Source organism: Drosophila santomea, chromosome 2R (assembly GCF_016746245.2).
Source record: "Drosophila santomea strain STO CAGO 1482 chromosome 2R, Prin_Dsan_1.1, whole genome shotgun sequence".
Classification (NCBI taxonomy): Eukaryota; Metazoa; Arthropoda; class Insecta; order Diptera; family Drosophilidae; genus Drosophila; species Drosophila santomea.
In genome coordinates this window covers 8,272,782-8,289,291 of record NC_053017.2, presented here as the reverse complement: position 1 = coordinate 8,289,291, position 16,510 = coordinate 8,272,782, and the positions used below count along the sequence as shown (strand labels likewise).

The 16,510-nt window shown below is 40.9% G+C and overlaps 3 protein-coding genes and 1 long non-coding RNA gene across 5 annotated transcripts; 3 read left to right on the top strand and 1 right to left on the bottom strand.

Moving 5' to 3' along the window:
• Positions 1-2,066: 2,066 nt before the first annotated feature.
• Positions 2,067-3,656, top strand: LOC120446509. The gene is made up of 4 exons (XR_005615856.1): positions 2,067-2,318; positions 2,396-2,837; positions 3,410-3,492; positions 3,554-3,656. It is a non-coding gene; the product is annotated as an uncharacterized LOC120446509 (long non-coding RNA).
• A 3,564-nt stretch (positions 3,657-7,220) lies between these two features.
• On the top strand, positions 7,221-8,710 carry LOC120446062 (transmembrane inner ear expressed protein). 2 transcript variants are annotated; one of them, XR_005615808.1, is made up of 4 exons: positions 7,221-7,377; positions 7,438-7,590; positions 8,344-8,469; positions 8,546-8,654. XR_005615808.1 is itself a non-coding variant. In XM_039626837.1 (3 exons), exons 1-3 carry the CDS (start codon positions 7,266-7,268, stop codon positions 8,632-8,634), a joined length of 354 nt encoding a protein of 117 aa, XP_039482771.1. In that variant the 5' UTR covers positions 7,221-7,265; the 3' UTR covers positions 8,635-8,710. The 2 variants fall into 2 exon arrangements, 1 of the variants encoding a protein (XP_039482771.1); XM_039626837.1 differs by lacking the exon at positions 8,344-8,469 and having other exon boundaries at positions 8,546-8,710.
• Positions 8,711-8,766: 56 nt separating this feature from the next.
• Positions 8,767-14,401, bottom strand: LOC120446021 (actin-related protein 2/3 complex subunit 2). Its single transcript, XM_039626776.2, has 8 exons — positions 13,815-14,401; positions 10,883-10,976; positions 10,707-10,806; positions 10,463-10,649; positions 10,180-10,400; positions 9,562-9,653; positions 9,393-9,502; positions 8,767-9,336 (listed from the first exon to the last, which is right to left on the bottom strand). Exons 1-8 carry the CDS (start codon positions 13,886-13,888, stop codon positions 9,309-9,311), a joined length of 906 nt encoding a protein of 301 aa, XP_039482710.1. The 5' UTR covers positions 13,889-14,401; the 3' UTR covers positions 8,767-9,308.
• A 398-nt stretch (positions 14,402-14,799) lies between these two features.
• LOC120446521 (transcription factor Adf-1) lies at positions 14,800-16,480 on the top strand. Its single transcript, XM_039627533.2, has 2 exons — positions 14,800-15,398; positions 15,457-16,480. The coding sequence occupies exons 1-2, from the start codon at positions 14,858-14,860 to the stop codon at positions 16,293-16,295; spliced, it is 1,380 nt and encodes a 459-aa protein (XP_039483467.1). The 5' UTR covers positions 14,800-14,857; the 3' UTR covers positions 16,296-16,480.
• The last annotated feature ends 30 nt before the right edge of the window (positions 16,481-16,510 follow it).

Below are 16,510 nucleotides of genomic sequence, written 5' to 3'. Positions count from 1 at the left end.
GTTATGGTTATCAATGTGCCAGGGGTGCTAGAGGTGACCCTTAAAACGATTATTAGAGTGGTTTGATTTTATTGCTGCAAATGGCTGGCTTATGTCAGCAGAAAAAGAGTTGCTTTAAAATATTATACGGGAAAATTTATAACCAGATTAGGATTTGTTTTCTAATAATTTTAAATAATATTAGGACAACTATGTCGTCCGAATCAGTCAAACAATCCGTCTTTAATTTTTTCTATGTCACCTTAGTGATATGGTGGTTCCATCCGGAAAACTTTTGAGAAATCTTGATGCATGTAGCTTTAAAAGTGAGAGACTAGATTGCGTAGAACCTGGCGGACGGACAGCCAGATGGATATGGCTATATCGGCAGTGGAAACAGATCAAGAATAGTACACAAAATGAAGGTACTGACTTGCTATTCAAAATCCTCCATATGACTTTGGATCGCTTAGTTCAAGCAAACTGTTGTCTTGAGGAACCTCCGCAGAAGGAGTCACACGGCAGCGGCAGTCGAAAAGTGGAGTAAAAATTGAAGCGGCATAATGAGCACGTGTCGCACAAGTGGGCCAAAAGGGGGTGTGGGGTGGGGGGTTGACAAGGACATGGGGACTGTTGGACCGGGAAAGCGTTCGTGCGAAATGGAAACAGCAGCTAGGAAAAGACACGAGGCGGCGCAGGATAGACAACCGTTGCATTACAGACACATGGCATCAAGGAAAACGCTTTTTAAGAATCCCTCTTCCTCTCCACACACACACACACACACACACACACTCATACAAGTACGCAGCCCCCAAGTTGAGTGCACTCACATAACGAAGCAATCGAAATGCATTTGAATCGGGGAAAACGGGGAAGGTGTGGAAAATGGGAGCACGGAGATGGAAGCCACAGCTGCTGCAAAGGAAAACCACGACGAGTGTGAGTGATTTCGGGTGTCGGCATTTGGGTAAGCAGTAAAACACTAAAAAGGAGGTATTGCAAAAAGAAAAGGCTCAGGCCGACAGACCCCCAAAAAGAAAGGGGTAACCCTCACCACAAAAAAAACAAGAGAGAACGCTATAGTCGAGTTCCCCGACTATCTGATACCCGTTACTCAGCTAGTGGAAGGGAGGAGAGTCTTAAACACAATTTTTGGCGGTTTGTAGGCGTTATAGTGGGCGTGGCAGAAAGTTTTTTGGCAAATCGATAGAAATTTACAAGACCAATATAAAAATGAAAAAATATCAAAACATTTTTCAAAAGTGTGGGCGTAGCAGCTTTGGCCGGTTTGAGGGCGTTAGAGTGGGCGTGGCAAAAAGTTTTTTGGTAAATCGATAGAAAATTACAAGACCAATATAAAAATGAAAAAATATCAAAACATTTTTCAAAAGTGTGGGCGTGGCAGTTTTGGGCGGTTTGTGGGCGTTAGAGTGGGCGTAGCAACATGAATCGACAAACTTGCGCTGCTTCTATGTCTCTGGAGTATGTATGCTTAATATCAACTTTCTAGCTTTTGTAGTTCCTGAGATCTCGACGTTCATACGGACGGACAGACGGACAGACGGACAGACGGACGGACAGACGGACGGACAGACGGACATGGCCAGATCGACTCGGCTATTGATCCTGATCAAAAATATATATACTTTATATGGTCGGAAACGCTTCCTTCTGCCTGTTACATACTTTTCAACGAATCTAGTATACCCTTTTACTCTACGAGTAACGGGTATAAAAATCATTTTCACGACACTGAAGGCTCTGGAAGCCCGAAGAAAAGCCGCCAAATAGAGATGAGCCTCGGGGCATATCGGATTGGCCAGTCCGTCATTCTTCCCAATCTCCCAAAGTTGTCTCTTAAAAGAATATTTTATAAGTATAACATGGATCTAAGAGATCTAAAATGGTTGATTCTACTTAAAATATTAATTAAAACTGTGGGTTAAAATGCATATTGTAGGAATCAAATATATCGTACTAACACATTTATATTTTTCTTAAAATATGCATATCATTTTTAAATCACATTTAGTTGAATAATTTAATGAAACTACTATTACTGTCTTAAGTAAGAGACGGTTTTAGTTCCGGAACTTTGGTTCGGTGTTAAGTTATGGACCGGAACTAAGAAAGTGATAACTTTCTTAAATATTCCCCGAATAAACATAGCTATGTACATACGTACATATGTATTTAGAAAAAGTTTAGTTCGCGGTCATCTCTGGCGGACCGAAGAGAACTGGGAAAGGGCAGGCGTGTCATCTGGTGCACAGCAGCAACTAAAACAACCGCAGCAACTACAGCAACAACAGAAGGAGCCCAGGAACAACAAGCAGGTAAGGTCCTTTATTCCTTTTACGGGGCCACTGTTCAAATTTGCATATGCTTTAAATATTTAATGTAATTCAAAAAGAGGAGACAGCAGCGCCAACAAGAATCTGGCAATTGGACAAAGCCCGACCGGGCATAATCCAATTGGACTGGCAAACAGAGCCCGCTCTCCCGTTGGATTTCCCGACAGAAAGAGCAAATGAAGTACTCGCGTTTTTGGCAAAAAATCAATTCTCCACGTGATGGCCAAGTGCAGTTTTTTGGGGATTTATATAGCGGGAAAGTTTTCCATATGATCGACACCTCCACGCATTTCTGACATCGTTTTTTGTGCCGCTAATTATTGACATAACAAATGTGGTGGAGCTTCTACCACGCTCTCCACACAAACACACGCGCAAATACGATGAATATTCCGATGACAGCACATGCGAAATTCTCTAAAACAAAAGGAACAACCGCGAGTTTGGGAGAGCTCGGGGTTTTCGCCGCTTTGCTGCCCGTTAAATGTGGAATCGAAGCACGTAAGCTAAAACTTAAATGCACTTAATTACATTTAATTCGCCGAGCCTGCTACTCTGCCTTGTTTTATTTTACGACTGATTTCAACCGCATCCACTGACTTGTGGGGAGAATAAACTTTATAGAGCCCCCGACTTTCGACGTCGAACACACTGCGCTGTCACTTTGGTTCGACGTGTTCGTTCGAGTTGGCACTGAACATCTGATTGGATCCCGAGGTGAGGTGTGCGAAGCAACGGCACTATGCGGCTGCAATGGGTCGCCCGTAAGCTATGCTTGCGGTAGAGGAGCGCAGATATAGGGCCCTAAGCACGAAATTCACCTTCGCGCGCTTTTTACAATCTTTTTCGGTATTTAATTTAAACATCGTAAGCCGTGCGGTATTTTTAATTAACTAAAGTTTAGTTTTATAACTAAATTAAATAGCAGGCTAAATTCAACTTGTGTTGTAAATTATGAAAATTATTTCTTTTTCAGAAATTGTATAGTTCAATGGAAATTTGTATAATAGTAATTATAACTTTAAATTATTGTTTTTCTTTTTTAATATTTAGTTTTTATGCCTGTTTTCCAGAACTTCTACCATGAAAGATGTGACATCACGTTACTTCGCGCCTTGTAGTTCGACGACAACCCATGCACACACGTTCCCAAACTGTAGGCACCAACACAAACGAAAAGTACATTCACGTTTTTCATTCAAACTTTATTCGTACAGCCTCTTTGGGTTCGACGCCACTCTGCAAGAAGTCCAAGCATTTGGATACCATCCAAAGCTAGTCGTAAAATTACGTGCTATTAGGTTAAGGTTTAAGCTCAAGCAAAAAAAACGAGTGTTTAACTCGCGTAATTAAAGATAGATTCTTAAATTTAAAGTTTAGTTGCAATAGTGTCCAACTGTTTAAAAGAATTAAGCCATCAAAACGATCATAATCAAATTGAATTCTTAAAAACAACATTAACCACACCAAAGTCCACTTGGCAACGGAATGGCTCAACAAGTCACTAAACTTGTATGAGAAACCAAAAGTGACAACCCAAAAAAGTTTGTATAGAAGGAGTTAAAACCAAATACTTCCATATTTTAAGTAATCCTTAGTTGAAAGAAGAAATATTGAAATACCGACTTTAGAATTAATGCAATATAAAAGCCTTAAGCTAATCTATAATAATGATCAAGTTGTCACAGATCAGTATCTGTTTGTTTTTGTAATTATAAGAAAAGAAATACAATTTATAATAGAATTTAATGTTTCATTATCAAAAATCAGGGAGCTTAAGTATTTATGCTCAGAAATAAGTCTCACAAAGTGCTTATTATACGCCTACAATTAGCACTTTATCCAAATGTTATTCAATTTAATTTATATTATATTTCTGTTTGACAGTATTTATTTAAAAAATTAACCCAAATATATAATTTACAAACGAAAAAAAAAGTTCTGAAAGCCAAAGTCTGTGGGCCTTCTGGTAAAATAAAACCTATCGAAATTATCGCAGACTTTGCGATAGTTTTGAAATGCATATTAAATCCAAGTAAAAAAAAGCATTAATACATCTGAAATATATGTAAATACTTTATACTTAAGCCCCCGAGGAGGAAAACCAATTGCATGGCTAGCTACATGTTTGGGTTTTGATTGGCGTTATGTTTGGCGTGTGTGGCTCGAACAAACGAAAAGCGGTGCTTACTTTGCTGATTTGGTGATTAATATTGATTTGTGGATAATATGCTTCTAATTGCAGTGGCGCTTGCAGGTGCTGGAGATCTTTGATCTTTGTCTGAATCTGTATCTGTATCTGTATCTGATTCTGAATCTGAATCTGAGTCAGATAAGTGGGGGATTCACAGCGTGGGTGGACGCGAAGTATGCTGGTAGAGGTGCTGATGCTGCTGCCCGGGAATATAGCTATGGCCAACCCCGGATTCGCCGGAGTTGGAGCCGGAGCCGGAAGCGGAGACGGAATCGGTTATGGAATCGGTCTTGGAACTGGAGCCGGAGTCGAGATCTCTGGGCATTTTGGGGCCTAAGTGTTTGCCTTACTCTTGCGGGCAAACAACGAAGTGGCAACAAAAGCAAGAACTACGAATCGGCTCTGAATATAACGTCTGTCGTTACACTCGTTACTCGTTTTCCTTTTCTTTTCTCTTTTTTATGTGGCCAATTCACAGAATGTACATTTTTTACACCTTTCACACACACCCACGCACTTTACGCTCACGCTCGCACATTTTGGCCCGATTTTTCGCACACAGCAGCAAGTTGAGCAATTTGTTTTACTTTCTGCGTTATTCCCGACTATTGGAGGTGCATATATAGGTTTTTACTCAGCCCTCTTCGATTTTCGCTCAACAGATTTGTGATTCAGAATTTTTCAGCTGCACGACGTTACCAAATGGGCGACTCCTCCCATTTGGAGCCACATGGGCACAGTTTTGCTGCATGGGGCATGCTTTTTTCACAGCTACACAGTGACTCCTTGCGAAGGGGCGTGTCGGGGTTTTCCGGGGGGCTGCGGGCCCAATTCTTATGGCCTTTCGCCTTGTCTCTGCCTCGTTTTTCAATAAAACTTCATGGCCCTATTACATATGTACTCCGCACACTCACACACTCTCGGAACTGGCACTCACAGCACACAGCGCACACACACACTGGCCCGAGCCCGATTCAATTCGATTTCGCCTCGATTCGATCCGAAGGATAATGCCACAGCGGGGATATATGCTCCATCCGATTCGCAATATAATCGCCCCTCGACTTCGATTTTCCCCTAATGGTTCCTCAGCCTGGGTTGCCTGCGCTCTGCTTTTTTCAGCAACTACTTTCTAGATTTTCTCTGCATGCCTTTTCTGCGACGAGCGCCACCGATGTGCCACCGAACGAGAGCCTGAACTGAAACTGATTCGGGATAGCACATAGCACATATTTTGTTGAATGAGTAGGTGAATGAGTGCTGCCCCAACTCGCTGGGGCGACTCCGAGGTCTCCTGCGCATGCCACTCATTCCCGGCGAGTGCCATTTTTGGGTCCATTGTGAACGGAAACGGGCTCAGCCATCGCGGACTTCGTCCTTCTAGGTGGCGCCACCATTCGATAGACACGACGCGGTTCTTTGAAAGTAAGTTAATAGTTTCAAATCATAATTATAGGCTTCAGTTGACACTAGGGATATACTCTTAGTTTAAGTTTCGATCCAGAGTGTCATCGCTTCCAGAAATACCTTTCACTTAGTTTTAAAAAGTTGTAGATGGTAAGACTACTGGTATTTGGACATCCTCCTCGTTATATTCCATTTTATATCCATCAGCATGATAATAAACATTTTTGTATTGATTGATGGAAAATTGGTTATGTAGGATTTAATAATCTAAGACTTAATACTATTATTAAAATGTCTAAACATTGTTTGACATCAAATAAGATAGCAGACTTTTTTCAATCATAAATTGTTATCTGGAAAGTGTATAATTGATAAAAGGACCTCGTCCTTTCTGTCTAATTGAGTAATTGCATTCACACATATGTAACTCCGGACGCCAATTCCTTTATTTCACAGTCATTAGGCCACATTTCGGCGCCGCCAAATCCCGCCCAGACTTTAGCAGTTACCATCTCAGTGAGCGGGGAAGTAACCAAACCAATTGGGTGTGACCAGCAGGTGACCATGCCCGTCTAACTAACCACTTGCATGTTGTCCTATGTTGGGGGAGGACTGTCCTGGCCCCGATTCCCCGTAGTTTGCTCCCCCGATCCCTTCGGTATGTAAAGTGAGTGGGTCTTTATCCTGAGGCATGCGGCACCGCACCCAGTTTCTTGGACTCGAGTCGAGTTTGTTGTCATTTTCGCATTCATATCCACAATGAATCAGGGACGGATTTTAACAGAGGAGGTTGAGTCTTTTCACAGTCTTTTGGACAGATGTGAAGAAACTACAATATAATACTACTTTAAAATCAAAATTACTATGGAAATTGGGAAATTTGTTTCATCGTGTTTTTCAAGAATATTTACTCCAGAACATGATCCAGGATTATCCAGGACTAACCATAAAACGGTTCGTTATTAATGTACAAAGGTTTTTCAGAATCCTACATCGAAAGCAATCCTTCCCTGTGTCTAGTAAAATATCTATCATTGCCTTTTCTAGTTTCAGGCTTCATTTGTCCGCGGTAGGGGATGGCTCCTTTGTTTGTTATTTTACAAGTTAGCCATTTTGCCGCCACATGGCTACACCCCGCAAATTATTTTTTCAAAGGGAGTGTGTGGGGCCGCGCCTCCCTTACCAACTTATTTGGTGGGCCAGGCCAGTACGGACCAGTTCCTGGGCCAGCAGTAGGAACTGGATTGGCTAGACAGCCGGACGTATTTCGGGAGCTACTCGGTTCAGGCGGTTCAAGCACCTGGGAGAGCTCACAAGTCAAGAGGAAAATGGATGACGATTCCGATATCTTCGATGAAATGTGGCTGGAAAGTGTGGTCATTGCGGGTTTCCGAGTGTGGCACATTATCGCTGCCGTTCTGGGCGTCCTCCTCCTAATAAGTGAGTACATCACAAGTGACCGCATCACAAGGACCCAATTTAATCGAGACCATTCCGCAGTGATAATGGTATGCTGCTGCATTCGATTCCGTATTCCGCGCACCAAGCAGGAAATCGAGGCTGACTACCAACGCAAGCAGATCACAAAGAAGTTCCGCGAGAAGCTGCAGCAGATCAAGAACTCCGAAATGGACGACATGGACCTGCAGAAGGGTGAGAAAGTGGCTCCGCCATCTCATTACCACCGTTCATACATATACATGTAGAACTGTAGAAGACCTGTGTACCAACTGCCCCACTTTTTCTGTCACCCTAATGCGAGCCAAGCCCTTTTCCTGTCTGAAGCTCTTTCCTCCCATCCCAACCACCCCATCCACCCACCTTCCTCCCACACGAGCTCACGCATTTGTATATATACAAAATGATAAACGACTCCTCCAGCTGACTCCTCTTGTCGCACGCTAGTTACTGCACACTGAGGAAAAGTCTTTCTGAAGTGAGAATCTGGAATGAAGATCTTGAATGTAAAGGGATTTCTTAAAGATTGGTATTATCAAGCTGAATATTAAAAAGTGTATAAGACATTTCAAAATTGTTGTATTTAAGGGAGGACACCAATTAGTATGGCAAAAAAATCGAATTTGCTTTTAAAATAATAATTTGGGTATAACAATTATATAAAAGTTCCGATTACATGCACATTTTTTAAGGGCAATAACAGTTCAAACAAGAGAGGATGCTACTTTATATGGTCGGAAACGCTTCCTTTTCAACTTTTCAACACGTGTGTAGTATACACCTTTACTCTACGAGTAACAGGTATAAAAATAGCATAAAGCATTAGATCTTCGGCCTCCAAAACTGCTTTTTACCTACATATATACCTTTTCTTAGCTTTGGAGAGAATTTTCCCAGTGTTACACTGCGTACAACCCACTTATTCTATCCATCTCGCCTTTATCATAGCACTTGCTTATATCAAATTGGAACAGTACGATGATCCCTAGGGGCTCTGTAAATTCACCCGCACCCTGTACAAACTATCGGAAGTACTTAAGCAGAAAACTCTCTATCGCAAAGAACACTGCCACTGTAAGTAGCACATCTAAAAAGTTTCAGTCGAAGTGCTCCTTGGTCCCAACTTACTTTACCTAATCATTGCTTTCAGTTTGTGCCCGCATCCAGAGCGACTATCTGAATTTCCAGGCCAGCATGGAGAGCATGAACGCGAAGCAGAATGTTAAGTTTAAGATCTAAGTGCCTTTTATAGGATGGTGCATACTTAAGCGAAATATTAGTAACCTTATATCTAATCTAATGCAATTAAAAGCTAATAAGCTGGAAAATAAAGTGTATTCGTGCGCTTACATCAGAGATTAAAAGAGTGGGTTTTATATTTTACATTGCAGTTTGATTTTCTCGATTTTATTAATTCCGATTGCTGTATCAAAGGTTTGTTAATATTTGCAGTACGTTTTTAAATGTGTTTTCTACACATATAGGCTAATTGCGGGGATAAATCCTCCATTGCGACTGTATAACAAGTTGGTGGCATCCCTTAGTCGTGTTGCTCGCTTTGACATGGTAGTTTTAGTTCTTGTTGCACTTAAACCTACGTGTATTTGTTTAAAATGCGGCTCAGCTGTGACTGTAACAAATTGGCGGAGACACGGATTTGACGATGACTCGACAAAAAACATACAATTAATTTACTAACGCGTAATTATTAATTCTTTGTTCATTTTTTTGCTGAGCTTACATTTAGCCTTACGGTTCTTTTTGGAATACTTTGTTTTGTTTTGTTATCTGGTTTAGTTTATGTTGGATTTTCGATTTTCCATTGCTTGGACAAAATTATGTTCGGATATCGCATTTTAATACACCATTTATATTTTGTATTTATATAAAAACAACTAAATATAATGCACACATCATTCGATGCGTTTAAAAGTTCTCCCCCTGAAAAAAATTGTAATTTAATACACAGAAATCATTATGGAAAGTCCAATGCTTACGTTATAGTTTTCTTCTCCGTGTTTTTCGGCTCGGGCCTTGCTCGATTTAGCACCTTGAGGAAATCCGAGGTTTTTGCCCGCATCCGCGAATGAATGTAAGCCTTTGAACACTGCTCAAAAATGGGTATTAAATATATTTTAGAGAGGTTGAGCTGCATACAACGATTACCTTAATGTGGTAGTGCAAGTAATCTCGGAACATGTGAATTAAGTTAATGGTATTGTCCCTTGTTTCTTTGTTGGTATGTCGAGGGAAGAGTACTGCAATAAATAAGTAATTACTCGTTATTAATATTGGAGCATTAGAAACAGGTTTAAAGGTAAGTATTAAAAACCAAAAAAAAATCAGCCAAAGAAATACCGCTTCGGATGACTGGTTACATTGAATTTGGAGCATTGTAGACACGAGATCGATAATACTGTCAAAATGTAGACTTTGTCTCCATTTGTAAAGGAAGTCTGGGATATAGTATTACTGTACACAAACACAAGTCATCTGCTATAACATAATGGATATGCAGGATGCCGTTCGCATATCTGGTTGATTTTGGAGCTTTTGAGACACAGATCAAATGTTATTTTAAAACATGCCACTTTGACTCCACAGAAGACATTATACATTATTATGCCCGAAAGTATTTACCATTGGATATATAATAGAATGTCCAAGATAAATTTAACGATACTATTTATATGGGAGCATTGTAGACACGAAAATGACGAGGACACTTTAACATGTAAACTTTGGCTCCAAACCATATTCTTTATCATTCAAGCTGAAACATACCGAATGTGACATAGCCGATATTGTCGCCCACCCTAGCGTCCGTGTTGGCCAATTCCAATGGTGGTTCTCGATGCGAAAAGAGCACTTGCGGTGCAGTGTGCGACGCACGCCTACCTTCCCTCAATTCCTGCATAAATACTTTGCCGATAATAACATCGTCTTCGTCCCGAAAAATGGTGCTGAAGACGACGGTGACACGATCAGGCTTGGCTTCCACATATCTGCGAATCGTATATAGTTTGTCAGACCTTGGGCGAGCCCTTAACATATTATTCTGACTTACAAAGTCTCATCGTTGCGGTAGTTAATTACGGCACGCTTTTGACCCTCTTCGCCCTGTTCCTGATAGTCGAAATACTTTTCAAAAACGGAGGCGAAACAGTTGCGCTTCAGTAGACCGATTTTCTTTGCGATTTGTTCGCAGTCTTCGGGAATCTCCTCCAGGTTGATAAGTACGGAAACATTGTAGCCTGCAGTTAGACGAGAATAATTAACTTCTTGAAATGCCAAACTCAGTACCAACAGACCTTCTTCCGTGTCTGTGAGCAGACTGCCATATTCACGCTTCAGCAACTCGTCAGCTCCATGTTCTTGCAGCTGTTTGTAGAATTTCAGGGAAATACTGATCTGTTTCGCAGCACAAGAGAAGTTTGATTTCGTTAATGCCGGTTCTTTTCTAAAAGAATTGTTTAGGTACACCCACCCGAACTTTTGTTTTATCGCCATTCACATTGGAAATGTGATAAAGCACGCCGTCAAAGTCTGCTATTCGTATGTCTATCGATTCAGGCTTCAGTCTGGAAAGAGAGTTTAGAAGTAATTAATGAGATCGGCTTTTTATTATTCATGCTTCAGACACCCCACCGTATCTTATAACAAAAACTGGCTTATACCATATTATCTTTCAAAAGAAACTAGCAACAATTAATTAAAATTTTTGCGTTTCCGAATGCTGCAATCTCGATATGTAATTGTAATTTAATTTAATTACATGAACTGTGGATTGCTTCTTACAATTCATTTTATATTTAGGGACTCACTCACAATGAAGAAAAAGTTTTGAATTATGCTACCTAAAATATAAACCAAGAAGTCGACAGGTATAATATTGAAATATCCACAGAATGCCACCTAAAATGCATCCAAAACCAAAATGTAAAATTCAAGGGATGAATTCTTGGCGCATTGTAGACACGAAAAAGATCTTGTCCTTAGCACGTAAACTTTGTCTCCGGAGACGGGAGTTCCATGAAGGAGTGTAAGGCTACCAGGAGCTATTGTACACGAACACAAGTCATCTGTTATAATATGCTTAATTATTCAGGATGCCGTTCGTATTGGCCATTTCATATGGGAGCATTCGAGACACAAATAAAAAGTGCTTAAGTGTGCCACTTTGGCTCCAATTCAATTACATATGAACAATGTGAACGATTGTATTTATCAGTGGAAATATAATTATATCCAAGATGATTTGGGCGTTCATTTAATATTGGAGTATTGTAGACACGGAAAAGAAAAATACTTTAGCATGTAAACTTTTTCTCCATCTTTGTCTTTGAAGAATTTACAAGTTGTACACGAACACAAGTCATCTGTCTTAATATTAGTAATTAAGCAGAATGCCGTTCGCCAACCCGAGGAATTATTGAGCTATATCATTTAATAATATTGTAGTCGAACACAAGTCATCTGCTATAATATGAGGATTATCCAGGATGCCGTTCGACTATCTTGTTTATGTTGGAGCTTTTGAGACACAGATCAAATATTATTTTTGAAGAATGCCACTTTGACTCCAAGGACGATATATGCAAAAATGTAGACGAAAGTATTTATTTTAACATATGCCACTTTAACTCCACCCAAATGTCTGGCTAGTTATTATTGTGCAGTAGACAACCATCTTTGGCAATAAAATAAATTGAAAAAGAAGATTTAAACGAACAGTTTATGTTGGAGCATTGTAGACACGAAAAAGAAGCCACATCCTTAACATGTAAACTTTGTCTCCCGAGGAATTATTGAGCTATATCATTTAATAATATTGTAGTCGAACACAAGTCATCTGCTATAATATGAGGATTATCCAGGATGCCGTTCGACTATCTTGTTTATGTTGGAGCTTTTGAGACACAGATCATATATTATTTTTGAAGAATGCCACTTTGACTCCAAGGTCGATATATGCAATAATGTAGACGAAAGTATTTATCTTAAGAGAAAAAAAGGATTCTCCAAGATGATTTAAACGTCACAATTTATATCGGAGCTTTGTAGACACGGAAAATAAAGAATCTTTAGCATGTAAACTTTGTCTCCCAAAAAGAGATATAGGGGATAATGAAACTATTTGTTTATATGTACACGAACACAAGTCATCTGGTATAATATGATTAATTATCCAGGATGCCGTTCGTCTATACATTTGATATTGGAGCATTTGAGACACAAGTTACAGGAAGATCGCAAGATGTGCCACTTTGACTCCCGAATTACAAAAAAATTGAAGAATTTTATTCGCAATTGTACACGAACACAAGTCGTCTGCATAATATGATAGATTATTCAGGATGCCGTTCGTCTATACATTTGATATTGGAGCATTTGAGACACAAGTTACAGGAAGATCGCAAGATGTGCCACTTTGACTCCCGAATTACAAAAAAGTAAAAGAATTTTATTTGCAATTGTACACGAACACAAGTCGTCTGCATAATATGATAGATTATTCAGGATGCCGTTCGTCTATACATTTGATATTGGAGCATTTGAGACACAAGTTACAGGAAGATCGCAAGATGTGCCACTTTGACTCCCGAATTACAAAAAAGTAGAAGATTTTTATTCGCAATTGTACACGAACACAAGTCATCTGCATAATATGATAGATTATTCAGGATGCCGTTCGTCTTTTGGTTTATTTTGGAACATTTGAGACACAAAAGGAAATATTTTCCAAATATGCCACTTTGGCTCCACGAGTTTTAACTTTTAACGCCCTAATTTTGGAATTACTTGCTTTAGTTAGTTCAAGCATTGCACTGCACTCCAATTAGGAACATTAAACTGACATAATTTTATAACCACATTTAGTTTATAAGATCTTAAACATAATCGCTATTAAACACAAATACCCTGTATTTGCTGTTTATATAAGTAAGACGTTTATATACCCGTTACTCCTAGAGTAAAGTATGTTAACGGTAGAAGGAAGCGTTTCCGACCATGTCAATAGCCACGTCCAGACCGTATGATCGCCTTTGGCTAATTGTTTTCATTTTATAACTTTTTTTATCAAGTATAGTTTTAAAAGCAAGTCAGTGGATGAGTCAGTTTTACAGATATTCAGCACTAATAATGCGAAAAACGAGCTGTAATGAATGAACCAATGCTCTGTCTAAGAAAAAGAGGCTGCACTGTACTTGGGTGCGGGTGTGGGAGGGAGAGAGCTGCAGCGATGAGTGTTTCAAGGCTGGAACTACACCCAAATATATTCCCGAGAGGGAGCGAGAAAGGGCGACGAAACTGATAACAAAGTCGACTGGTGATAACAGAACGGTGGGGAATGCAGCATAGAAATCAAAATGGTGGAATGGAAAGTGGGGAAACGGGACTGGAAGGCCATGACTTACCCAGCCTGTGCATTACGGTATTTGACCAGCAGCGTCTCCTCGATAATCCGATTATTGATTTCCAGCAGGATCATGGCGGTTAAAGTTAACTGTTATTTTTTGTGTGCCAATTGCGATGACAAATTTTATGACGTTGACTGCCGCTTCTTCTTCTGCCGCTCCCTGCGCTCTTTTAGCACCAACTGATTCTTTGGCTGCCGCCGCTGAGTGCGAGTAAGACGGGGCGCTGCTCCAACTTACCAATACTGGTGCATGACGGGCGTATTAATGAATCAACAACAAAAAATGGGCGCTGATGTCGGCTTTTTTGGTCCGTCACACACACTCAGACGAACTCTCGCCACACACACGGGGGAATTCCAATGCTTACGCACACAGCCGCAAACGCAGTTGCAGGAATACCCGCCTTATCCGCTTATTTGCTCCTCCAATTTTCAACCGCCCAGTACTTGCTGAGCTGCCGTTGCAGTAGAAAATCGGTCTCAGACCGTAATACTTATTAAATTATAAAAAACGTGGGTGGAAAACGGGGAGCACGCTGCCCGTATTTTCTTTGCTCTCAGCGTTGCCAGGTCGCACAATAGAGATATCGCAAACTCATCGATGAAACAATTTAACTATCGAACCATCGAATATCGTTGTTATCAGGCCACGCAGATATTCATATCAAATGCTTTTGACAAACGTAAAGCAACAATTATTTTTAGAAATTTTATTGTAATGATACAAAATGATGATACATTATGATTCAAAATATATTTTAGATGATGTATGTACCATTACCATATATTATAAATGTACAGATTTTTTAATATGTTTAAAGGCATTTGTATATAAATATGCCTAAAATACACAAAAATATTTCTATTAACAATGTTATGTAGGAGAGATATCAGTGCCATGAAAACAGGTTGGATATTTTTTAAACAGAATAACCTGGCAACCCTCTTTATGCAATGGAACATCACCTATCGACTATCAATATTTCCCGCCAGGCTGCCGGATCGTCTAGAATAAATAACAACAAATAATAGCAAAAATCAATGGACGACGGTGAACTTATAAAATTAATAGAGAACCACTCGATCCTGTACGACAAGGACTGCGCGAGGAGCGTGAAGAATGCGGCGCAAAAGGATGCAGCCTGGAAGGCCATTTCGCAGAAGTTGGGAGCCTCGGAACGGGCGTGCATTACTCGCTGGAAGAGTATTCGCGATCGTTTTGGCAAAGAGTTTCGCCGTTTCCAGGAGCGTCCGGATGAGCCCACCTACTGGGACATGTTTCCGCGACTGCTCTTTCTAAAGGATCACTACAAACAGGGACTGGCAAGGAATGAGAGTCTCGACGGGATGCGTTTTGAGCCAAGGGAGCGGAAAAAGCGCACAAAAGTGTACATTGAGCAGGAGAAGAGGAGGAAAGACGACGAGGAGGAGGACTCCCAGGATGACATGCTGAACGAGCAGCTAATTGAGCTGGTCAAGTCTCATCCCGTGTTGTATGATCGTCACAAGATAAGAGTCTCAAAGAACCTAGCAGCGAAAAACGAAGCCTGGCGAGAGATCTCTGAAAACTTAAATGTGTCGGGTGAGCTCCGGGTTTTCTCTCTTGATCTTCAGACCTTAATGTCCATCATTTTTAATAGAGGAACTTTGCTACAACCGCTGGAAGAAGCTGCGTGATCGTTTCGCCCGGGAATACCGCAGTCATCAAATTAACCAGTCCACGCCTATCACGTGGAGGTATTTTAACGAGCTTCTCTTTCTGGGCCGCCACTTTCGCAAAGGAGTGCCTCTGGTTTTGGAGAACATCAAGCGTCGTGGTCGACCTCCCAAAGCAGGAAATCCCTCGGCTAAAACCAGCAAGCAGACGAAGGGTATGGTGATCTCCAGTGGGGAGCAAATCTGGGGCGCAGACTACCCCTACAGTACGGACAACGACGAGCTGGAGGATGATCTTGAGTTGGCCTACGATGAGGAGATTGAGATCCTATCGGAGGCGGAGCAGGCAACGCCTTACGACTTTATCCTTAGCGAAGCAACGCCACCGCATGCTTTGGAGCCACCACAACAGCTCCAGGTGACCACCACCACGCCGGCTACCAATGAGGAAATATTTCACACAATCGACAAAGCGAATCCCGCTGTAGAGGACCAGTCCTCTCTAACGGAGCACAGTATACCGCCTGCCGCAACCTCCGACAAACTATTGACCACCGTAATTGCTAACATGGAGACCGTGCTGCAGCAATCCCGGGAGCTCCAGGCCCAGATTCACCACGAGCAGCAACAGGAGCGAGAACAGCTAAGTACACCGCCTGCCAAAAGCCTGCTTGCCAGGGCTCAGATGCTGCTGGACGGTCTAAGTCCGGTGGAACGAGCAAGTGCCGAGCGGAAGATCGTGCAGTTCCTGTGCCAGTGCCAAATCAAAGCTTTGGATGGTGAGGAAATCGAGGATGTGGCACCTTGTCAGGTCATTAACTGAGACAAAGTTCAGGCAAAAAATAATAATTATTCTAATGTCGTTGATCCAGGGCGGCCAGCTATCTAGACAGTTGTATATATAAAAATGTAGGTTAGCTGCAAAACTATTAAAAATAAGGGTTGTTAATTGTAAGCAAGAAAGTATCTGTAAATAATCTGTAAATAATAAAATAAATTTAAATTATATATATTAGCTTAAATAACCAGTGCTTAGAA